This window comes from Leuciscus leuciscus (assembly GCF_965113295.1).
Source record: "Leuciscus leuciscus genome assembly, chromosome: 12".
Lineage (NCBI taxonomy): Eukaryota > Metazoa > Chordata > Actinopteri > Cypriniformes > Leuciscidae > Leuciscus > Leuciscus leuciscus.
The window spans coordinates 25,036,575-25,061,860 of record NC_138736.1 but is presented as its reverse complement, the minus strand read 5'-3'; the positions used below and the strand labels follow the sequence as shown (position 1 = coordinate 25,061,860).

Genomic DNA, 25,286 nt, shown 5'->3' with positions numbered 1-25,286 from the left:
GGGATAGCTACTCAGTCAATATCACATACTGTGATAATGTGAGAAATGTTGAAGGTGTCTGAATAAATTTTGGTTTGACTGTAAAAGGTGACTTGACTTAACACGCAGACCTATATAGGTTTATTTATTTTTGCAACATAGGTTTACATTAATACTTAAAATATCCATTAATATTTAGCATTCCTCTATATACTATAATTTACTATATTCATATAAATCCTGTCCTCTGTACATTTATTTAAACATGTCTTGCTTTTAAATAGGCTAGCCTAATCCTATTTGCCTGTTTTATTCCCTGCCATTCAATTCAGAATTATTTGAATATTATTATAAATATTTAAATGCATTGTATAAAAGATCAAATCAATTAAATATGTTTTGGAGTAAAACAGTAATACATTTATTTAAGTATTACGATAGGAAGCATTTAGCCTATATTGCGTGGACGTGGCATGTGTAGGCAAGCACTTACTGGAATAAATTCAGAATTGAGAGAGAGAGAGAGAGAGAGAGAGAGAGAGAGAGAGAGAGAGAGAGAGAGAGAGAGAGAGAGAGAGAGAGACTCAAAAAGTTGCGTATTATTCCAATAGGCTTCGGTTATTCAAAGTGGTTAACAATACACATTTTCGGTTAATTAACGTCTTTGTAAACCACAAACCAACATCAACAAAGCTGTCTAAACTCATAGTAGGAACCTTCTGGTTTATCGCAAATTTATTGAACAAAAAAAAATTTACCTGGTAATAGACATACTGAAGGTACCGGTAGGGTATCCTCTGTTCAAAAGCACCCAAAGTTTCTCGTTTAGGATATGATTTGGAAAACACAGGAAAGTTTGTTTTGCACATTTTCAGACATGCGGCTCGCCTTATTATGTGTCCCATGATCAAGAGGGTAGTGTCCGTGCTGTTCTCCTCATATTCCTGCCACACAGCGCTGCAGTTCTGACAGCAATACGATTCGCTGTCTTTCAGCAGCCGATGAAGCCGAAGGCTTAGCTCCAGATATTTAACACTCTGTTTCCAGTCCTGGAAAGCGTACATCTCTAACGCGTGTCCGTACGCAGATTCCAGTGGCATGAGGTCGTTCGGTGGAAAGCTTTTGAAGCTGTATTTTTCATACTGAGACTTCACAGTAGAGAAAAGATATACAGTACTGAAAAACACGAATAAACATAGTAGTTTTGTTTGGGCCATGCTTCTGTTCCTCAGTGTAATTGTCGATCCCTGTGTAACGAGGGCGAGCGGAGATTCATGTCAGGCTGCACGTATTTTCTTTGGCCCTCTGGGGTTGAAAGAGTTTGATGGAAAACTCTGCATACCTCTCAAATTCTGGTCTGAACTGAAGGACTGTTTTTCTGGGTCTGAAAGCCCGTCGATTTTAAGTAGCCTAATCTAGTGCGTGTCCTTTCCGCCATTTTTTCTACATAAATGCACTTATAAATCCTTATACTTATAGCCTGTTAGTGGTTGGATCATTAACTTATAATTTAAAAGGTTGGGTCAGACTATTAAAATGTATCTTCAATCTATTAAAATGACCTTAATCTCAAAGAAATACTGCACATGAATATTGTCATGTTATGGAGTAGGCCTATAGCTGAATACATTTTGATTCTTAAATTCTCCTAACTCTTAAATTAAATGAAATTTTAAAATCTCTTGATTTTATAACTAATAAGAAGATTAGTATTTTGAGACAAGTGTTTTAGACATAGCCTATTTGTTTTGTCTAGTCAGAACATGTTATGATGTAACAGAATCAACCCTAATATCAGACATGAGTGGTGTGAGACAACAAAAGCAAATTTAACCCATTAAAATCAGTGATACTGTCTGCACTGGACGGACACAAGTGATGATTGCTATAAGAGGGAAAAGCTCCTGATAACTTATTCTTGGAAAGAAACAAATAGGCTACCCTCTTTATTCAAGTCTTTATTCCAACTGCCATTAGTAGGGTTTTAAGATTAATTTTATAGTTTTTTTTTAAGTTTTTTATAGGAGGGCTTAATGCAATAGGCTACTTTTGTTTATTTTATAATTGTTAGCTTGCATTGTCTTTTTTTTATTTTATTTGTATTGTTTGTTGAGCCTTTTTTCTACGCCTATGGGAATAGGTAATAAAGCTTTTGAATTTGAATTTAACTGCTGGTCTAGGGTCAGTGTTCTCTGTAATAATAGCATATTGGTAATTTGGCAAACAATCCAGTGAGTATCTGTGCATCAAAGATTTCGGTTTACAAAGTGTTTTTGCAGAATTGAGCAATGTAGGCAACCGCAGACATGTCTGGTGATTTCTTGAACGCAATGGCCAGTCAGAAGTGTTTAAGTTAGACACCAGTCAATTTTGGTCCAGTGTTCCCCTTATAAGAATCCCCTTATAACAAAGTGTAGACATTATGTAAATAAGAGATTCATTGTGACAGCTCACTGATTATAACAGAACTTTGTGAGACGTCGCAATGAACTCTGGTCAGTGACAGCTTTTTAGTGATTATAAAGGGACCGCTCTTTGTGCACTTTCAAGGTGATTTATAATCAATTCAGAATTTGAATAAAATTGAGTTTTTCATGCTTGACCAGTGACCAAATGCTGCAAAGTTTCAGGAGTGTCATCCACTAAATTCATGTATTTACACACACACACACACACACACACACACACACACACACACACACACACACACACACACACACACACACACACACACACACACACACACACACACACACACACACACACACACACACACACACACACACACACACACACACACATTTGTGTGTCTCATTTGATTGGGTTGATTGGAGTGGCCTTTGCCCTTTTTTCAGTTTATTTTTTGAAACAATTTATGTGATCTAAGAATTCCAAAATATGATTTATAAAACAGATAGTTCTGGTCCTTGAGCCGCGTTCGTAGCCATTGTAAATTACTCAACAAACATACACCTGTTGCCTAGTCCACACGGACACGGGTATTTTTATAACCAGAGTTTTTCCTCCTGCGTTTAAAAAAAAAATCCCGTCCACACATGCTCGGTTTAAAAGAAATCTCCGTCTACATGAAAACGCAAAAACACACTATCAAGCGCTGTCAAGAGCATGCCACACCAGCAGGCGGCAATATAACCCTAATCGTAAAGCCACGTTTGCCAATCAGAAGCCTGAATCAGAAGCAAAAACCCCGGTTTTACTGTCTACACGACAACACTGCAACCGGCATTTCTGAAAATCCTCACCCTGGCAGAGGTTTTCAAAAATGTTCGGTTTCAGTGACCTGATACTGCGTTTCCGTGTGGACGAACGGCCGAACCGCGTAAAAAAAAAGTCACGGTTATAAAAATACCCGTGTCCATGTGGACAAGGCCTGTGACCATTACATTAGTAATACCAAAGAGTATAGAAGTACCAAGAGGCGAAACTCCGTTGCAGTTTTGACAACAATCGCTAGATGGCGCTGCTGTCGCCATTTTGGACTGAACCAACGGCTTTACCGTTAGCACAACTACCATATACAGCATTAACATTGTGTCTGGAAATAATTGGAAACAAAGACAACAGTGTTCTGCCATCAACTGCAACAACTATCAGTGTACAACCAATTAACCCTTTAATTGTCACCCCCTCTCCCTCCCTCTTTTTTTTCCACATAAACATGAAAATCACTATCCAAACTTAAATGGTTGTTCAAGAATGCTTTGGAATATAGATATGGTTCGTCTTGTTTTAAAGAAGACATTTGCCAGATTATTGTTGAAGTGAAATAAATTATGAAAGTAAAAAAGAAAAAAAGTTATATAAGTTTGTGTTTATTAAAATGTACAAATTAAAAAATATAATTATTTATATTTTATATAAAATGTATATATTACAAAATATATTTTACTCTATAACTGCAAAAAATGAAAGCAAAAAATCTTTCGCTCCCTCACCCTTTCTGCCGTGTGCTCTACACGGTTTGGAGCTGCGCTCTCTTGCTCGCTCGCTCTAGATTCTGGGAGATTTTAACTAATTTGCGGGCATCAGGGAGCCGTTATCAATATGCGGGAGACTCCCGGAACTTCCGGGAGACTTGGGATGTCTGCTATAGAGACATTAAAAACTAGAAACTACTATTTAGTTCCCTTAACTGCTTTTCAATAGAGAGCCTAAGTCCCGCCCCTCCGCTTCCGGCTCATGGGACCTTATGTCGGAAAAAATATGAATGGTAGTCAATGGCGAGAGACAATTTATCTTTTTATTCCGTCTGAACTGTGCCCTGAATTACACATAATGATGTTTGTCAATTTAAAAGATAATTATGAAAGTCAAGAAAGTCGCAGTTTGTCATAAAACAGAAGAGTAACATTTAGTTTTATGTGAAAATCGCGCAATGAACTACATCTCTCGTCTCGCTCTATGTACGTCACCAACAGTCTGTGTGCAGTCTGGTACAAAACACTCAGGCATGACGGCGTAACGTTACGATTATAAGGTAAGACTATAGAAAAAAATGACAGACGTTAGCTTCAATAAAGTTAGCTTCATTCATTGAGAGAAAGGGTATGACGTAACATGTGCGCCTTTTGGGTTTGTAGTCTTTGTAATTACGTATTTTCACAGTCTTATACCTCAACAGTTTTACATCAAACTGCGACTTTCTTGACTTTAAAATGTATCTTTTAAATTGACAAACATCATATGTGTAATTCAGGGCACAATTCAAAACGATATCAAAATATTTGTTGTCTCTCGCCATTGACTACCATACAATATTTTTCCGAGTTAAGGTCCCATGGTGGTCAACCGGAAGGGGAGGGACTTAGGCTCTCTATTGGAACCGGTATCGTTCAATTCTATGACAGCTCTGTTGCGTTCAGTCCAAGATGGGTGCATGGGTGCGTTTGTTGCAATGGAACGTTCTATTGAGTTTCGCCTCTTGGTACTTCTATACGCTGATTTCACGCAGCCGTTATTTTGAAATCGAAAGCGAGGCTCCGGTGGGAAGAAAACCGGAAGTGTCGCCTTTAATCACAGGAGAGTCGTGAATGCGATGGCGTATTGTTGTGTTTAATGATGTTGTGTCAATTCTAAAAATGTACATACATTTCTTTTATACTTTAGACTATATACAGTGAAATTCATTTATAAATAAAATATTTTTTTTATATAATTCAAAAAGTAAAAAAAGAAGCAGGAATGAACTATATACATATCCTATATTGGATATTAACATCCAATAGTGTAAATCGTGGCAGCAGCTTCAGGTTGGTAGTCCAAAGGCATTGTGGTTTATCTTTACTTCCGGGGTTTTTCCCACCTGAGCCTCACTTTCGATTTCAAAATGGCGGCTGCGTGAAATCAGCGTATACTCTTTGGTATTAGGCTACTGTGCAACTGCCATTTGTGATTATTTGTTGCTGCATGTGTTGCTTGGCAACCTCTTTGGAACTACATTGCTTGGCGGAGGAATACATGTGTTAGAACGTTATATATATTTTTTTTTGTTGCTGGTGTTTATTTTAAGAATAAAATAAATATTAAAATGAATATTTTTAAGGAGTTACCGTTTTATAAAAGCAATAAGCCCCTTGTTCTAAAGTCACTGTAAAACAGGCTTTGTGGGGCTTATTGCTTTAGTTGAACATTTCAATAATGAAATACCATTATCATTCCTTTCGGATTTATTGACAAAGTTATATTTTTTTCGTAATGTTCATATGTAGGGGATGGAAAAAAGAAAATGCATTTTTTGTGTGTGTGTGTCTGGCGCCTGTTGCCTATTGTATTGTTGAAAACTGAAAATTTGAGAGTGCGTGATAGGATGGAGTTTAGGACCGCGCGGTTGTTGCTGCAGTTCTATGGATTCTGACACGCAGTAGCTCTAGTAGCCTAACACACAGCCTACGTGAGAACATCAACTTTTCCCCCGCGTGTTTGTATAGAATTTCACAAGTTTTAGTATGACAACTACATTACGCAATTCGTATAACTAATTATCATTTTCACCGTTTGCTTTGTTTTATCTTAAAACGGTGGGTTTATATTTGCGTCAGTTTCTCTTGCAGAAAACCACTGTATAATCGATTAAAACAAAGAACAACGCTGCAGCTTCTCATCTTCTCACCTTAAATGGCGATAACACCAGTTCTCACTTTTTTCCTCACTCTCATACATGTTTTATATGGTCAGTTAGAAGATGTGATTATTGATCGATACTTGATACCAACACATTGCTCGAGAGAGGTTCAGGTCGGAGACTATATTCGGTATCAGTATAACGGCACATTCGAGGATGGACGGAAGTTTGACTCGAGGTAAGTGAACTTTAAAATTCCTAAAACTGAGGTGAGTTAGTATACACAATAATTATAGCTAGTTGTAATGATTTGGTAATATTTCATCTTGTTTTTTTTTTGTTTTTTTTTTGTTTTTTTTTAACTATATTTTCTAAATACCACACATCATTAGGCACATATCAAACTTATTTTCCCACCTCAGATATTAAATATATTGTATTATTTTCAGTTTATAATTTTATTTTATTTTTTTACAGATTTAAACACTTTTTATTCTCAATCCCGTAACGGACAAAATGGAACTGGTTTAAAAAGGATTTTACACAAAACTATAAAAGAAACATATCTACTGTTCATGTATCTAAGCTCATAACAATTTAATACAAATTAAACGTTTATAATAATTTTCACATTTTTATGGGACTGAAGTTAAAAATAGACAAATTGTGTGTCTGTGATCTCTTTATTTTTGTATATATAAAAAATAATTGTATATATATATATATATATATATATATATATATATTATAATTTTACATGGCAGGTGGTACTCAACAAGAAATGCCTTAATTCTTAATGCCTTAAAAAGACTTGGCAGCATTAGTGTACAGCTTAGATGCCATGAAAACACATCTAAATGTGAAAGAGCTGTTGTATGATTGGCTGTACAAATAGGTCAAACTAGAAATCTTAGCTATCTTTTCATAGCTGCAGGAACATATTTTATCAGGGGGGTACTGGGGGGACTTGATGTTGAGGGGCGGTGCAGTGATGACGTCAAAATCCCCGCCCCTGGTTCCCACAACATTTTCCTATGGGGTTTTATGAGTAAAATAAAGCCTGTGTTAAACATAACTTGATGACACTTTGACGTTTTGTTCTACAATGTAAATTACAGACACCCATAGCGAAAGCTAAGTTTGAAGCAGTTACTTTCATTTTTGAAAACGTACATTTTGAGTGTGTGCAGTTTACATTGTTGAACAAAATGTCAAAGTATCGTCAAAGTTATGTTTACCACAGGCTTTATTTTACTTATAAATTGAAAGACCCAATAGGAAAATCTTGAGGTAACCAGGGGCGAATAAGTCTTCCTGGGTTCTGACGTCATCCCTTCAAAAAAAAAAAAAAAAAAAAAAATTGTATATTGATGAACATACAAATAAATATGGACATAGTTATATGAGAACGAACTTATATAAGCTAGTTGTGCTATATTTTTGTTCAATAATCATTTGTATGTAGTATTTTAGGGTTATTTTAGGGTAGGCTACTATAAATTTACCTCTAAATTATGCATCAATTTACTATCTGCAATACCATGGTGTAACCACTAGATGGCTATATAGCCATATATGTATATATATATATATATATATGTATGTATGTGTGTGTGTGCCGGTATTCGGTAATGCGATAAATCGCGGTAATGAATATGCACGATATTGTTATCGCCGGCACTTCAAAATACCCTGAAAAATAATAGATCAGAATTTAGATTTATAGAACGCACATTAGCTTATTTTCCATCAACCGCAAAACAAACACTGCGTATATGCTGCGCGAAACACGTGGGCACTCTGATGTAAACAATCCCCACATGTAGAAGCACTAGCTGTGTCCCAATGTGAAGGCTGCATCCTTCGAAGGACTGAAGACTTCAAGGATGCAGCCTTTGCGTCCTCCAAAGGACGCACCCTTCATAGGATTTCCTAATTGCGCAACCAGGTGTTTCTGATCACCGCTCCTCAACGGTCCGAGAGGACAGCTGCCATCCTGATCATTCATTTGATATAGCCTAATTGAGTAAACAGCTATGGAGCCAGAATTGGCTATTGTCATTTTTATGTTTTATATTTTACTGGAGGACATGGTGAGGATGTTTCAGCCCCGGTGCTGCCAGGTCATGTATTTTTGGTTTAGCCCTATTTGAATATAAAACCCAATTGAATATAAAAAAGTCCAGTATTTCTCGCGCTCGTCATCGGCAGCTGTCACGGTTGCCAGGCGACAAGAACAGTCCTTGTAGGCTAGACCGGTCCGAGCGCTTCAGATGAGCCCTTTGATATGGGACATATCAAACTTATATGAGACTTTAATTTTCGGAACTGCATATTTCATTAAATATTCACGTACAAATGTGAAGTTTTGTACGTGAAAACGTACAAAACTTCACTGCTGCTGCTGGTGCTGGCTGGTGCTGCTGGTGCTGGCTCCTCCTCACCGTGGATACCCACTGCTGAACTGGGCCCTGAGGACAAACCAGGGCCGAGTTTCAGCAGTGGGTTTCCCACTCACACCCTCAACTGAAGTACCTTTTTTCCCTCACATATGATTTTACATTAAACTACACAAAAGTATATAATGTAACAACCTTGAAAATATTCAGAAGTAAAATGCATGTCATAATATAAATACAAACTATAAAAAAAAAACTGACAATGAGTTTTTTCCCCTGCAGAATACATACCTCTAGTTTTACGCTTGATACTAAAAACTTGTTATTAAAAGTACTTTTTTCAGAAATTACTCTTTTTGAAAGTCTAATTATTATTCTAATAAATTCTAATAAAAGTCTACATTTTTTTCTTATTTTATGTACTGTAAATGTTTGTTGATTTTGATATGTTTAACGTATGTTGTTAATAGTTGGAAAAAGTACTTTAATGTAGCCCGTGGAACAAATGATTTTCATTTACCAATTTTATTTGAAAAAAAAAAAAGGTATAGGCCTACAAGAGTTTGTTTCAAGTAGAAATTATGACTGTCAAAAAAATAAACAATGTCCAGAACAATTCATTCTCTTTTATTTACACATTTAAAGTTGCATAAAAAAATAATGTACAGATTTTCTTTCCTTTTAAAAAATAATGAAAAAAGTTAAAGAATATGTAGAAAAAAACATTTTTCAATCATTTTCTCAAGAAGAGAAAACAGCCTGTCCATCCCTCTGCCTTGGTGCTGGTGCTGCTGGTGCTGGCTCCTCCTCACCGTGGATACCCACTGCTGAACTGAGCCCTGAGGACAAACCAGGGCCGAGTTTCAGCAGTGGGTTTCCCACTCACACCCTCACCTGTCCCAGGACACTTGCAATCCTAAGGGCAGAGCAAATTAACCATGGCTTGTTATGTTAACAACAACAGCACAATACATTTCAGCAAAGACGTGTTTTTTTTTTCTCCTGAATTGCTCTAAAAAAGCTTAACACAGGGGTGCAATCTTAAGTGCATTGTTAACACTGCAAAATATGACACATCAAGACATGCATACAAAATACATAAGAAATCATATTTCTATATACTCAAATTTGGTTAAAACCACATAGCTTGCATGACAGCACTACAAAAACATAAAAGTGAAACCCCATTGCCTTATCAACTGCTTTTCTTATTGTTGTGTGCTTACTTCTTTAGAATATTTCTTTTAGCCTAATACACAAGTGAGATAGACTAGTGCAAATATTACAGATAGGTCGTTAAACTAATATTAGCACAAGTTTTGCCTCAAACTACCTGACAAATGAAGCCACACAATAGTGACGAAGGAGTTAAGATGAAGTTTATAATAAACTTTAACTCGGTTTCGCTAGCCATTTAAATAAATGAAAACATAATACTTACATTTAAATGTGAATTTGCTGTCCACCACCGATCTCTAGTCTCGGCCGTCTTTAAAAATAAATAAATAAATGCTGTCGTCAACGGCGCGCAATGAGTTATGGGGTAGAATAGGGTAGGATAGGCCGCTAAGTGTTCATTTATGGATCCTTCCTTTCACGGGGAAACGAAGGACGCATTTGGCGTCGCTTTTGAATCAGGGAAGCCTTCGTCGCGTCGCGATGACGCAACCGGCCTTCAAATACGGACTTCGGAGGATGCAGAACTGAATTGGGACAGCCTTCATCGAGCCGCGTGACGCAATCGGCCTTCAAATGCGACCTTCCAAGGATGCAGCCTTTGAATTGGGACGTCCTTCGTCGCGCCGCTGTGACGCAATCGGCCTTCAAATGCGGCCAATCGTCCTTCAAATACGGCCTTCGGAGGATGCAGCCTTCACATTGGGACACAGCTGTGTGCATGCGGAGCAGTGCGCACTCTAGTCTAATGTAATGAATCCTCACATGGAGAAGAAGCATGGCGGAATAGCTGGATGCCAACCGCCGTAAAATTGGAAAGAAGAAGAAGAAGAAGAAGCATGGCGGAAGGAGGAACGCTGCCGACGATTTATCCCCCTTCTAAAAGCAGGGCTGTCAACTCTACGCATTCAGTGTGAGACTCACGCATTTTACACTTTTCACACGCTCTCGCGCCGCACATCCATTTTCTCACGCAGAGCAAAATCACGGAGCAAAGAGGACACTGACACTGACAGACTAGACAGAGCAGGTTACTTAAGAAAAAAAATTATCAGCTCTCAGGTTCTGTCCATTTTATTACGAAATTCAGACAATAAATACCGTTTTGGTGCTTGTAAATGTGACGTGACCGATCGCTGTTGCGCCTCAGTTCAAGTAAACCGATCATCTGTTACTTTTTATTTAAAGATACAGTACAACTTACCGAAAGGTATTTATGCCTCAAACATAATATCGATCAATCAGTGTTTTCAGAGGTCAGTAAAACTGCAGGTGAACAATTGTCACAGAACGTTACATTTACCTCAGGAAAGCCATTTAATGACCAACATGTTAGTTGACTAGAAGAAATAGCTATAGAGAGGAGTATTTTGCTAAATATGTGCACTATATTACATTTGTATTATATTTTTACTTGTGTCATAATTGTTATTATAATGAAAACCAAATTATATTTAATTTAATTTGTTAATTTTTAACCTTTAACAATACCAGCTGACAGGGCTCTCTGTATGTTTACAGCATTTTGTGAGATATATTTTTTCTTGAGAAAAAATAACATGTAGGCTATCTACTGTAGCCTACCTAATATTTATCCAAAGAGTCAAGATTGAATCAAGATTGAAATCAAAACCCAAGAATTGAATTGAAATCGTGAAAATTGTGTAAAATTCTGTTTAGTTACCAAATTGTGATGCAATTGTGCTATGCTATTGTGATGCAAGTTTTTTTTTTTTTACACTTTATATAGTGTGATCAGTCACAAAAATATTATCAGAATAAATATTGACTCCGTGTGACCAGGGAAATATATTATAATATAAAATTGAGTGTTTACATACCATGAACAGATAAGTGGTCTGTGGTCGAGTCATGTATCTTCCTCATATTAAAAAACAACAACTTATCGCAATTCAAGTACTGGCATGGTAAAAAGGCTTTACATTGCTAAAGCATTAACAGCACTCCGAACCAATGATGTTGATCAGGCAGTGATTAAAGGGGTGGTTCGGGATTTTTGACATCGGACCTCATTTTTAAGTCAGCCTGGTTGTTATTCATCAGTGGAGACATTTTTTTTTTAAAAGTATCCAGTCCTTATATTTGGATAGTTAGCAGATGCTAGGCTAGCGCGAGTCAATGGTATATGTTAGCCAGCCATTAAAAACCGTTTTATCCACTCCACAGTGCACCAAACGCAAATCAATTATAACACTAGACTATCGATGTATATGTCCGTTGAGAGAATAATGTTAGAAATCAAACTTACCTTTCATCACATTGCATTAGTTATAATTTGTTCCCTGTAATCATAAGCCTTGTCTACAGCAGCAGCGGAGTGATATTGATTACCTAGGCAACCGAGTGAGCCGGTACACACATGACGCAAGTGTATTTACCTGCCGCTGGTACACTGTAGTGCGCTTCTGTTCTGTGTTTACTTTTTGCCGCATTACTAACCGGAGCAAAGTAAAATTCCGCAGCTGCTGAGAAACTAGTTCCTTTGGGATCATTGAGATGAAAGGTAAGTTTGATTTCTAACATTATTCTCTCAACGGACATTTGCATCGATAGTCTAGTGTTATAATTGATTTGCGTTTGGTGCACTGTGGAGTGGGTAAAACGTTTTTTTAATGGCTGGCTAACATATACCATTGACTCGCGCTAGCCTAGCTAGGCTAACTATCCAAATATAAGGACTGGATAATTTTGAAAAATAAATGTCTCCACTGATGAATAACAACCAGGCTGACTTAAAAATGAGGTCCGATGTCAAAAATCCCGAACCACCCCTTTAACAGCGCTCTGATCCAATGGTCAAAAGTGCTCTGATCTGAAGTAATTTTAAGAATAAAGGGTTAGGGTTAAAGGCTTAAATGGACAGTGGCGACATCAGCGCAAAATTGCATGAGGTTGAATGTTAAAAAGGAAAGTGAAAAAGTAAGAGGCATATTAGGAAACATTTCTAAGTGTGCAGTATGGAGGCATGTTAATGTACAGTGCAGACTGTTTCCTTTTTCCTTTTTTTATAAGGAGGTCCAAGTTGGTTGTAGTGTTCATCAATTTAATTTAAGAGTTCAGTAGGTTGACCACAGAGGGGAAATAAACTGTTCATGAATCTGCTGGTGCGACAGCGAAAGCTCCTATAATGTCTACCAGATGGAAGAAGAGTAAACAGTCCATGGCTGGGATGAGAGGCGTCTTTAATAATGCTTCTCACCCTTCGTAGGCATCGTTCGTGGTATTTGTCTTTGATCGAGGGTAGTTGAGCACCAATGATGTTTTGGGCATTTTTCACCACCCGTTGGAGGGCATTCTGGTCTGAGACAGTGCAGTTGCCATACCACACTGTGATGCAGATTGTCAGGATGCTTTCAATTATGCATTGGTAGAAGTTCAGCAGGATAAGGGGGAACAGGTGAGCTTTCTTTAGCTTTCTAAGGAAGTAAAGGCACAGTTGTGCCTTTTTGATCAGAGTGGCAGTGTTGATGGTCCAGGAAAAATCCTCAGAGATATGGACACCCAGGAATTTGAAGCTAGTCGTCAGTCTCATCAATGTAAATGGGAGTGTCTGTGTGTGTAGCCTTTCTTAGTCCACCGGTAGTCCACAATCAGCTCCTCGGTCTTCTGGGTATTGAGTGTTAAGATTGTTGTTTGCACACCACACTGTCAGGTGCTGAACTTCTTCCCTGTTGGCCTTTTCACTGTCATCGCTGATCAAGCCTACCACCGTGATGTCATCTGCAAACTTGATTATGGAGTTGTAGGTGAAGAGAGAGTAGAGGATTGGGCTCTGAACACAGCCCTGTGGTACACCAGTGTTCAAGGTGAGGATGGAGGAGTAGTGGTTGTTGATCCTAACAGACTGTGGTCTGTTAGTGAGAAAGTCCAAGGTCCAGTTGCAGACAGAGGGGCTGATGCCAAGATCAGTGAGCTTTGAGATTAGCTTGGATGGGATCACAAAATTAAAAGCATAAAGCATAAAATCGATGAATAACATTCTGACATGTGTTGCTTTTATCTTGGTGATTCAAGGCAGTGTGGCGAGCTGAGGAAATGGTGTCCTCCGTTGACCTGTTGGGTTTGTAGGTGAACTGAAATGGGTCAAGTGTTGGGGGCAAGCACATTTACAGATGGGAGAGAACCAGCCTCTCAAAACTCTTAGCGATGAATGGCGTGAGGGAGACAGGACGGAAGTCTTTAAGGGCCATTTCATCACCGTGTTTTGGCACTGGCACAATGGTGGTTGTTGTATTCTTTGTACCTGAAGAGTTTTTGTCAGTGTCAAGTCAAGTCATCTTCATTTATATAGCGCTTTTAACAATGTAAATTGTTTCAAAGCAGCTTTACAGAGATAAACGTATAATTTAAGGTAACGGAGATCGTTTTGGCTTTATAGCGGTTCTTTAATAAAGTTATTTTCCAGCTAAAGTTAGTTTTGATTGATTCGCTTCCGTCGCAACAATCATTTGTTATTAAATTAGGGGCTGCTAAGACGACACCATTCTCTCTACACAGACTTTAACCCTCTGAGGTCTGAGCTGTTTTCTGGGCCCTGGAGGTGTTCTGACATGCTCTGACATTTGTGTTTTTTTCTGTTACTTGTGACATTTTCATGGCTAAAGTCTGATTACACTGTATTCAGCACAAACTCTGCTACAATAATATATCAGCAGCATGTATGTAAAAGTTTGTAGTTTTGAGATAATGACATTTATGTGTGGTTTGTGAAAATACAAAAAAAAATTCTCACTGAAATAAGGCCATGAAACCCATACTGATTATTTCTTCACAAGACTTTTGAAAATTGTATGACGTAGCCTAGAATATTTGCTCCAAAACTATGTGAAAATCACCCTGACTGCTCATTCAGATAAGACAATATATTGATTTTAAATTTCTAAGACGTGTTTTGTGTGAAAAAGCCTTATGCGAAAAGGCGCGATCATCTCATGAATATGTAAGCCTTTAACACCTGAGAAAGACAAAGACACTCCCCTAACTGCCCTATTAGGAGCTATCAGGCCATGTCATTCAGAGCAACCTTGCACAAAGAATGAGGAGATTCAAAAAAGAATGGCTTTTAGATTGTTTGGATTTATTTACAACACAACATAATCCAAAAATTCACCTTTTTAAAATTCACAGAACACACACACACACACACACACACACACACACACACACACACACACACACACACACACGTTTCCAACAATATATAATGAACACCAGGTTTGTTGTGCCTTGTAGGCATAGGCTACACAGTGCTGCATAAAATAATAATAACAATAAATGAAATCTTCCAAAAGATTTCAAGAACAACTACGCTAGAGAAAAATATATTGATTATCATATGTTACTTCAAATGTTTCCATTCGTTATGATGATATGAAATGAGATAATAGTAAAAACATAAAGCCTAATGTTTGGTGCATTTTTCCTTTCAAACGCGATCGCGCTCCAAAATATGATACATTCAAACCCACAGCGCGCTCCAAAATATGATACATTCAAACGCCATCGCGCTCCAAAATATTAAACATTATGGTTATACATATCTATGTTTGAGCAGATATCCACAAACAGTATTTAACAGTAAACACGGGTCTAAATAGTTTATGCAAACTAAGTTTATGCAACAATACCATAATCTAATAAGTAAGAATTTCTTACCTTACATCTTTCTTGTCTTCAAATCGCGTTCTTCTTCTAGGGGTAAATCCAATGTAAGCTCAGACGTGTCTTCCAAACTCGACGAAAAGCAGAGACTTGTGAAGTTTTTTGGTGTTTTGTGTTTGAGGTAACGAGGGCGTTCGCGTTCCATGTGGACGATTTGCATGTGAATCACTTTTGCGCGAGTGGGCGTGGTCGAATTAAAAGTAATTAGCAAGCGTTTGAGATACTGGACGTCCTGTTGGTTTTATACAAATTACTTAAACAGAGAATATTTGTTTTCAGTTTGAATCCGATCATTTAAAAGTACACACTTAAATGTGTATAAAGGTATATGGCTCATAAATGTGTGACAAGTATTCGCTGAGTTTTGTTTCAGTTTATAGACTGCTCAAGAAAAAAAAGTTCACCGCGACGGAGAGGCAGAACGCACACCCTGTTTATTTTCTTTATTTTACAAAAGCACAATGTTTTGATTTGATTGTAAGTGGACACATACAAAAGTAGAAATATCACAGATAATTTTTTTATATTTCTTTTTTCTGTATAACCATAAATGACGGAGTAATTTAAATTTATGTTGCTGCTATGTGAAAAAAATCCAGCAAAACGCGTCGGCGCGTTTCTCGACCTCAGAGGGTTAAACGCGAACCTGTGAGAAACGCTGATGGCGTTCACATGCGCATTAAGAACTGGTTCTATAGTTATGTGCGTTTGAATATATGTGCGCAGGTTTGGAATTCCCTACAAACCAAGCCTAAACAAAGGACTGGTGTTTCCTTATAATTTTTGATACAGAATTGTATTTTATTTGATCAATTCGGGGTAGATCCGCGAATTGAGTTTCCCGACGACGCTTTATCTGTAGAGTGGTAAAGGGATCCTCCATAGGGAGAGACTAGTTGGCACTTCAGCACTGCGTTGTCATCGGGTCCAGGCGAAGGTCGTTCATCAGATCTGGATACGGCCTGGATCCGGCAGGCTGCGGGAAAACCTCGGGATAAACAAAGACACTAAAATTAGCGTAGATGCCATTCTTCTTATGATGTAACGGGTACATCAGGATTTATGGGAAGTGTTCCCGGTTCCAGCTGACCTAATCTAACTCGGTTTCGCTAGCCATTTAAATAAATGAAAACATAATACTTACATTTAAATGTGAATTTGCTGTCCACCACCGATCTCTAGTCTCGGCCGTCTTTAAAAATAAATAAATAAATGCTGTCGTCAACGGCGCGCAATGAGTTATGGGGTAGAATAGGGTAGGATAGGCCGCTAAGTGTTCATTTATGGATCCTTCCTTTCACGGGGAAACGAAGGACGCATTTGGCGTCGCTTTTGAATCAGGGAAGCCTTCGTCGCGTCGCGATGACGCAACCGGCCTTCAAATACGGACTTCGGAGGATGCAGAACTGAATTGGGACAGCCTTCATCGAGCCGCGTGACGCAATCGGCCTTCAAATGCGACCTTCCAAGGATGCAGCCTTTGAATTGGGACGTCCTTCGTCGCGCCGCTGTGACGCAATCGGCCTTCAAATGCGGCCAATCGTCCTTCAAATACGGCCTTCGGAGGATGCAGCCTTCACATTGGGACACAGCTGTGTGCATGCGGAGCAGTGCGCACTCTAGTCTAATGTAATGAATCCTCACATGGAGAAGAAGCATGGCGGAATAGCTGGATGCCAACCGCCGTAAAATTGGAAAGAAGAAGAAGAAGAAGAAGCATGGCGGAAGGAGGAACGCTGCCGACGATTTATCCCCCTTCTAAAAGCAGGGCTGTCAACTCTACGCATTCAGTGTGAGACTCACGCATTTTACACTTTTCACACGCTCTCGCGCCGCACATCCATTTTCTCACGCAGAGCAAAATCACGGAGCAAAGAGGACACTGACACTGACAGACTAGACAGAGCAGGTTACTTAAGAAAAAAAATTATCAGCTCTCAGGTTCTGTCCATTTTATTACGAAATTCAGACAATAAATACCGTTTTGGTGCTTGTAAATGTGACGTGACCGATCGCTGTTGCGCCTCAGTTCAAGTAAACCGATCATCTGTTACTTTTTATTTAAAGATACAGTACAACTTACCGAAAGGTATTTATGCCTCAAACATAATATCGATCAATCAGTGTTTTCAGAGGTCAGTAAAACTGCAGGTGAACAATTGTCACAGAACGTTACATTTACCTCAGGAAAGCCATTTAATGACCAACATGTTAGTTGACTAGAAGAAATAGCTATAGAGAGGAGTATTTTGCTAAATATGTGCACTATATTACATTTGTATTATATTTTTACTTGTGTCATAATTGTTATTATAATGAAAACCAAATTATATTTAATTTAATTTGTTAATTTTTAACCTTTAACAATACCAGCTGACAGGGCTCTCTGTATGTTTACAGCATTTTGTGAGATATATTTTTTCTTGAGAAAAAATAACATGTAGGCTATCTACTGTAGCCTACCTAATATTTATCCAAAGAGTCAAGATTGAATCAAGATTGAAATCAAAACCCAAGAATTGAATTGAAATCGTGAAAATTGTGTAAAATTCTGTTTAGTTACCAAATTGTGATGCAATTGTGCTATGCTATTGTGATGCAAGTTTTTTTTTTTTTACACTTTATATAGTGTGATCAGTCACAAAAATATTATCAGAATAAATATTGACTCCGTGTGACCAGGGAAATATATTATAATATAAAATTGAGTGTTTACATACCATGAACAGATAAGTGGTCTGTGGTCGAGTCATGTATCTTCCTCATATTAAAAAACAACAACTTATCGCAATTCAAGTACTGGCATGGTAAAAAGGCTTTACATTGCTAAAGCATTAACAGCACTCCGAACCAATGATGTTGATCAGGCAGTGATTAAAGGGGTGGTTCGGGATTTTTGACATCGGACCTCATTTCTTTATAGCGGTTCTTTAATAAAGTTATTTTCCAGCTAAAGTTAGTTTTGATTGATTCGCTTCCGTCGCAACAATCATTTGTTATTAAATTAGGGGCTGCTAAGACGACACCATTCTCTCTACACAGACTTTAACCCTCTGAGGTCTGAGCTGTTTTCTGGGCCCTGGAGGTGTTCTGACATGCTCTGACATTTGTGTTTTTTTCTGTTACTTGTGACATTTTCATGGCTAAAGTCTGATTACACTGTATTCAGCACAAACTCTGCTACAATAATATATCAGCAGCATGTATGTAAAAGTTTGTAGTTTTGAGATAATGACATTTATGTGTGGTTTGTGAAAATACAAAAAAAAATTCTCACTGAAATAAGGCCATGAAACCCATACTGATTATTTCTTCACAAGACTTTTGAAAATTGTATGACGTAGCCTAGAATATTTGCTCCAAAACTATGTGAAAATCACCCTGACTGCTCATTCAGATAAGACAATATATTGATTTTAAATTTCTAAGACGTGTTTTGTGTGAAAAAGCCTTATGCGAAAAGGCGCGATCATCTCATGAATATGTAAGCCTTTAACACCTGAGAAAGACAAAGACACTCCCCTAACTGCCCTATTAGGAGCTATCAGGCCCTGTCATTCAGAGCAACCTTGCACAAAGAATGAGGAGATTTAAAAAAGAATGGCTTTTAGATTGTTTGGATTTATTTACAACACAACATAATCCAAAAATTCACCTTTTTAAAATTCACAGAACACACACACACACACACACACACACACACACACACACACACACACACGTTTCCAACAATATATAATGAACACCAGGTTTGTTGTGCCTTGTAGGCATAGGCTACACAGTGCTGCATAAAATAATAATAACAATAAATGAAATCTTCCAAAAGATTTCAAGAACAACTACGCTAGAGAAAAATATATTGATTATCATATGTTACTTCAAATGTTTCCATTCGTTATGATGATATGAAATGAGATAATAGTAAAAACATAAAGCCTAATGTTTGGTGCATTTTTCCTTTCAAACGCGATCGCGCTCCAAAATATGATACATTCAAACCCACAGCGCGCTCCAAAATATGATACATTCAAACGCCATCGCGCTCCAAAATATTAAACATTATGGTTATACATATCTATGTTTGAGCAGATATCCACAAACAGTATTTAACAGTAAACACGGGTCTAAATAGTTTATGCAAACTAAGTTTATGCAACAATACCATAATCTAATAAGTAAGAATTTCTTACCTTACATCTTTCTTGTCTTCAAATCGCGTTCTTCTTCTAGGGGTAAATCCAATGTAAGCTCAGACGTGTCTTCCAAACTCGACGAAAAGCAGAGACTTGTGAAGTTTTTTGGTGTTTTGTGTTTGAGGTAACGAGGGCGTTCGCGTTCCATGTGGACGATTTGCATGTGAATCACTTTTGCGCGAGTGGGCGTGGTCGAATTAAAAGTAATTAGCAAGCGTTTGAGATACTGGACGTCCTGTTGGTTTTATACAAATTACTTAAACAGAGAATATTTGTTTTCAGTTTGAATCCGATCATTTAAAAGTACACACTTAAATGTGTATAAAGGTATATGGCTCATAAATGTGTGACAAGTATTCGCTGAGTTTTGTTTCAGTTTATAGACTGCTCAAGAAAAAAAAGTTCACCGCGACGGAGAGGCAGAACGCACACCCTGTTTATTTTCTTTATTTTACAAAAGCACAATGTTTTGATTTGATTGTAAGTGGACACATACAAAAGTAGAAATATCACAGATAATTTTTTTATATTTCTTTTTTCTGTATAACCATAAATGACGGAGTAATTTAAATTTATGTTGCTGCTATGTGAAAAAAATCCAGCAAAACGCGTCGGCGCGTTTCTCGACCTCAGAGGGTTAAACGCGAACCTGTGAGAAACGCTGATGGCGTTCACATGCGCATTAAGAACTGGTTCTATAGTTATGTGCGTTTGAATATATGTGCGCAGGTTTGGAATTCCCTACAAACCAAGCCTAAACAAAGGACTGGTGTTTCCTTATAATTTTTGATACAGAATTGTATTTTATTTGATCAATTCGGGGTAGATCCGCGAATTGAGTTTCCCGACGACGCTTTATCTGTAGAGTGGTAAAGGGATCCTCCATAGGGAGAGACTAGTTGGCACTTCAGCACTGCGTTGTCATCGGGTCCAGGCGAAGGTCGTTCATCAGATCTGGATACGGCCTGGATCCGGCAGGCTGCGGGAAAACCTCGGGATAAACAAAGACACTAAAATTAGCGTAGATGCCATTCTTCTTATGATGTAACGGGTACATCAGGATTTATGGGAAGTGTTCCCGGTTCCAGCTGACCTAATCTATGCCGCCTAACATTAAATTATAGAAGTCTATAATGTATTATGTGATTGCTAGGTCAAAGAGATGTGTCTTTAATCTAGCTTTGAACTGACAGAGTGTGTCTGCTTCCCGGACAATGTTAGGAAGACTGTTCCAAAGTTTTGGTGCTAAATAGGAAAAGGATCTACTGCCAGCAGTCGATTTTGATATTCTAGGTATTATCAACTGTCCAGAATTTTGAGATCGCAATAGACGTGAAGGACTATAATGCGTTAAAAGCTCGCTCAAGTACTGCGGAGCTAAACCATTTAGTGCTTTGTAAGTGATCAGCAATATTTTAAAATTGATGCGATGTTTAATAGGGAGCCAATGCAGTTTTGACAGAACCGGGCTAATATAGTAATACTTCCTGGTTCTGGTAAGAACTCGAGCTGCTGCGTTTTGGACCAGCTGTAGTTTGTTTATTAAGCGTGCAGGGCAACCACCCAGTAGAGCATTACAATAATCTAGCCTTGAGGTCATGAACGCATGAACTAATTGTTCCGCGTTTGTCAATGAGAGCATATGGCGTAATTTAGATATATTTTTAGGATGGAAAAATGCAGTTTTACAGATACCGTACGTGACTTTCAAATGAAAGATTGGTATCAAAGAGCACACCCAGGTTCCTAACCGACGACGAAGACTTGACAGAGCAGCCATCAAATGTTAGACAGTTTTCTAGGTTATTACGTGAGGACGTTTTTTGTCCAATAATTAGAATCTCTGTTTTTTCAGAATATAGAAGTAGGAAATTACGAGTCATCCAATTTTTTATATCAGCTATGCATTCCATTAATTTTGTGAATTGGTAAGTTTCGTCTGGGCGTGAAGAAATATACAGCTGAGTATCGTCGGCATAACAGTGAAAGCTAATGCCATGTTTCCTAATGATATCTCCTAATGGTAGCATGTACAGAGTGAACAGAAACGGTCCTAGTACTGAGCCTTGTGGTACTCCATACTGAACTTGTGATCGATGAGACATCTCTTCATTTACTGCTACAAACTGATGACGGTCAGATAAGTATGATTTAAACCATGCTAATGCAATTCCACTAATGCCAACATCATTTTCGAGTCTATTTAAAAGAATGTTGTGGTCAATAGTGTCAAATGCAGCACTAAGATCGAGTAACACTAATAGAGAGATACAACCACGATCGCATGATAAGAGCAAATCATTTGTGACTCTAATGAGGGCAGTCTCAGTACTATGGTACGGTCTAAATCCTGACTGGAAATCCTCGCAGATATCATTTCTTTCAAGAAAGGAACACAGTTGTGAAGATACTGCATTTTCTAATATCTTTGACAGATAAGGTACATTCGAGATCGGCCTGTAATTAACTAATTCTGTAGGATCAAGTTGCGGTTTTTTAACAAGCGGTTTAATCATAGCCAGCTTAAAGTTTTTTGGTACGTATCCTAGAGACAAAGATGAATTAATGATATTAAGAAGAGGATCTATGACCTCTGGGAGCATCTCTTTCAGTAGCTTAGTCGGTATAGGGTCTAACATACATGTTGGAGATTTAGATGATTTAACGAGTTTAGTAAATTCTTCCTCTCCTATAGCAATGAATGAGTCAAATTTTTCCTCAGGGAGACTACAATGCACTGCCTGATGCGATACTGTAGTAGACGGTTGCATAGTTATAATTTTCTCCCTGATATTATCAATCTTATAAGTGAAGAAGTTCATAAAGTCAATACTGCTGTGCTGCTTGGAAACTTCTGGGCTTGAAGCTTTCTTTTTCGTTAGTTTAGCCACCGTTTCAAATAAATACCTAGGATTATGTTTATTAAGAAAAGAAGAACTAATAGGTTTGAAAAATAAGCAGATCTAGCAGCTTTTAAGGCCTCTCTGTATGCAATCGAGCTCTCCTTCCATGAAATACGAAATACCTCTAGTTTTGTTTTCTTCCAGTTGTGCTCCATTTTTCTGTCTGCTCTCTTAAGGGCCTGAGTGTGCTCGTTGTACCACGGCGTTTGACTATTTTCTTTAATCTTCTTTAAGCGCAACGGAGCAACTGTGTCTAAAGTAGAGATCGACCGATATGGATTTTTTAGTGCCGATGCCGATACCGATTTTTTTTCATCAGCCTTAGCCGATGACCGATACGGGCTGCCGATTTTCTTGGGCCGATATTTGGAGCCGATACTGCTTTTGCTCACTCAATTTACATCATAAAAATGACACAATGATGATAACAAATGTTACAAGTCTCAATTTAAAATAAGGAACATTTATTGAACTTATAAAAGGAACATTTATTGAACTTCATCCATTAATTAAACAGGTATTTATGAATGAGACTGAATTAATTCGTTTTAAACGTGTTTGATTAATGATTCAATTTTTTTTTATATAAATAGACTGGAACATGTTATTCTGTGTAGTTGTCTGATATATGTAATTGTGATCACCATTTTAAACAAAACAAAAACGATTTTAAACCAAATAGATTCTCAGTTTATTATGAATTAGGGACTGTTCACATATCGCTTCTAAAAACGTGTGTAAGCACAGCCGCGACGCTTTCTCCTTTCTACAAGCGCTTGCACTCCCGTGGCGTCTGTCGTTGCTATGCAACTATGAACTGCACTCTACTCATGATGACGAGGAAGTAAGGATTAATTTATTTCAAGCCCTTTACGACTAACGTCACATATATTTATGGAGATGAAAAATAAAAACCTGCCCTGTCCAGCTTTGATCAGCTGTTCGGCCGAGCTTTCGATGTTGTCATGGAAAGGTCAGTTGTTTTTTTGTCACATAACCTGCGTGCGCTTGCGGCATTCTGAAAAGTTTAAATGTTTTCAACTTTTCATCTCACCACGGCATATGAGCGCCAGGACAAACGAGCGCGCTGCATCGCATGCGTGTCGCAACCGCGTCGATTCTTTTACCTCAGGGAGTGTTCTGACTGAGTTCGACCACCTCGCTGAATAAAACTCCCACAAATATCACGGAATCACGAACCAACGTCGGCATTATTTAATCCTATGATCCAGTGTTTGTAACAGCTGCCGTATGCATATGGATAGCCTCAAACTTAGCTATTTGCAGCTCCCTAAATACAATGACAAGCATATATTCGGCATTCGCGTTTTCCATTTGGACCCTCAAACTTGCTTAGCTATAGTTGCACACACATATAGAGCAACGTGTTTCCACTTTCAAAGTGTATGGCAATATTTCAGCTAAGTCAAACAGTTAAAAGATGCTTTGAAAGTTTAAAACTTAACGTTGTTTTGAAGAGGCTTCCAGCACTCAGCTAGTGTGGGAGGGGCAGTGCATGGGCTGCACGTGCAGCGTCTCCAGCAACACAAAGCTGCCTGCGGACGCCTGTCTGTAAATAATGCCGGGAAAAAACTATCGGCGAACGCAGCAGCCGCGTATCGGCCGATGCCGATACACGTCAAACCCGCAAATATCGGCCCGATATATCGGCTGACCGATATATCGGTCGATCACTAGTCTAAAGTGCTGGAAAAGAGAGAGTTAAAATTTTCTGTTGCAATATCAAGTTCTTCTAAGCTATCTGGGATGCTGAGATGGTGAAACTGATCAGGAAGATTATTGATAAAGCAATCTTTAGTGGCAGAAGTGATAGGTCTAACATATTTGAAACACGGAGTCGGCTTTGCAGCCTTGGCTAAATGAAGTTTACACGAGACTAGATAATGATCTGAGATGTCATCGCTCTGCTGCAGAATTTCAACGGCATCAACATCTATTCCATGTGATAATATTAGATCTAGAGTATGATTACGACAATGAGTAGGTCCTGACACGTGTTGTCTAACTCCAATAGAGTTTACAATGTCTTTAAATGCCAATCCCAATGCATCCTTCTCATTATCGATGTGTATATTAAAATCACCAACAATTAGTACTTTATCTGCAGTCAATATTAATTCTGATAGAAAGTCCACAAATTCTTTGATAAAATCTTTATGGTGCCCTGGTGGCTAGGGGTGTGAACCGACACTGGTCTCACGGTTCGGTTCGATTACGATTATCATGTCATCGATTCAGTTCAATTCGATATCGTGATTGTAACGATCTGGAGTGCCTCTGAGAGTCACCAGAGGGCACTCCACACCAGACTGATCACATCACAAACTCAACTTCCCATCATGCCGCTTACCTGGGACTGATTGAACATACACCTGCAGCTCATTCACATACACCCATATAAACCTCTGTCACTCTTCAGTTCACGGCGAAGTATTGCATTGCCACGGCCTGTAATCACTGAGCGTTTTCCCCTATTCTACTGATCTGTTTATTGACCTTGGATTGTTATCTCGTTTCTGCCTGTTTGCTGCCTGTCTCGACTTGGATTGCTCTTGGATTATTGTCTCTTGCTGCCTGCCCTGAACTTCTGCCTGTGACCTGACTACTCTCTGTGTTTGTTCTCTGATCACCCTGTTTTGCTCTTGCCTGACCCTTGCCTGTTTTGACGTTCCTTGATTAAAAGCTGCAAATGGATCCTACTGAGTCTTCCAATTCATAACAGAATACTTCGCCACTTCAGATCCAGCAGCCGAGAAAGAACCGAGACCCACCATGGACCCACTAATCAGTCTCTTCCGCCTCAGCCAAGGTAACCGATCTATAGAAGAATATGTTGAAGAATTTTGTGAGC

The 25,286-nt window shown here is 38.4% G+C and overlaps 2 protein-coding genes and 1 long non-coding RNA gene across 3 annotated transcripts in view; 1 reads left to right on the top strand and 2 right to left on the bottom strand.

Moving 5' to 3' along the window:
• The window catches only part of p3h4 (prolyl 3-hydroxylase family member 4 (inactive)), a 118,713-nt gene extending 117,385 nt beyond the window's left edge, over window positions 1-1,328 (bottom strand). Inside the window, exon 1 of the mRNA XM_082186746.1 lies at window positions 738-1,328. Coding sequence (XP_082042872.1) covers window positions 738-1,196 — 459 coding nt within the window. The 5' untranslated portion in view covers window positions 1,197-1,328. The remainder of the gene's footprint in view (window positions 1-737) is intronic.
• Window positions 1,329-5,851: 4,523 nt separating this feature from the next.
• The window catches only part of fkbp10a (FKBP prolyl isomerase 10a), a 346,331-nt gene continuing 326,896 nt past the window's right edge, over window positions 5,852-25,286 (top strand). The window contains exon 1 of the mRNA XM_082186736.1: window positions 5,852-6,299. Coding sequence (XP_082042862.1) covers window positions 6,115-6,299 — 185 coding nt within the window. The 5' untranslated portion in view covers window positions 5,852-6,114. The remainder of the gene's footprint in view (window positions 6,300-25,286) is intronic.
• Window positions 22,975-25,286, bottom strand: part of LOC309511573 — a 246,062-nt gene continuing 243,750 nt past the window's right edge. The window contains exon 3 of the long non-coding RNA XR_014210684.1: window positions 22,975-24,108. This is a non-coding gene — a long non-coding RNA (uncharacterized lncRNA). The remainder of the gene's footprint in view (window positions 24,109-25,286) is intronic.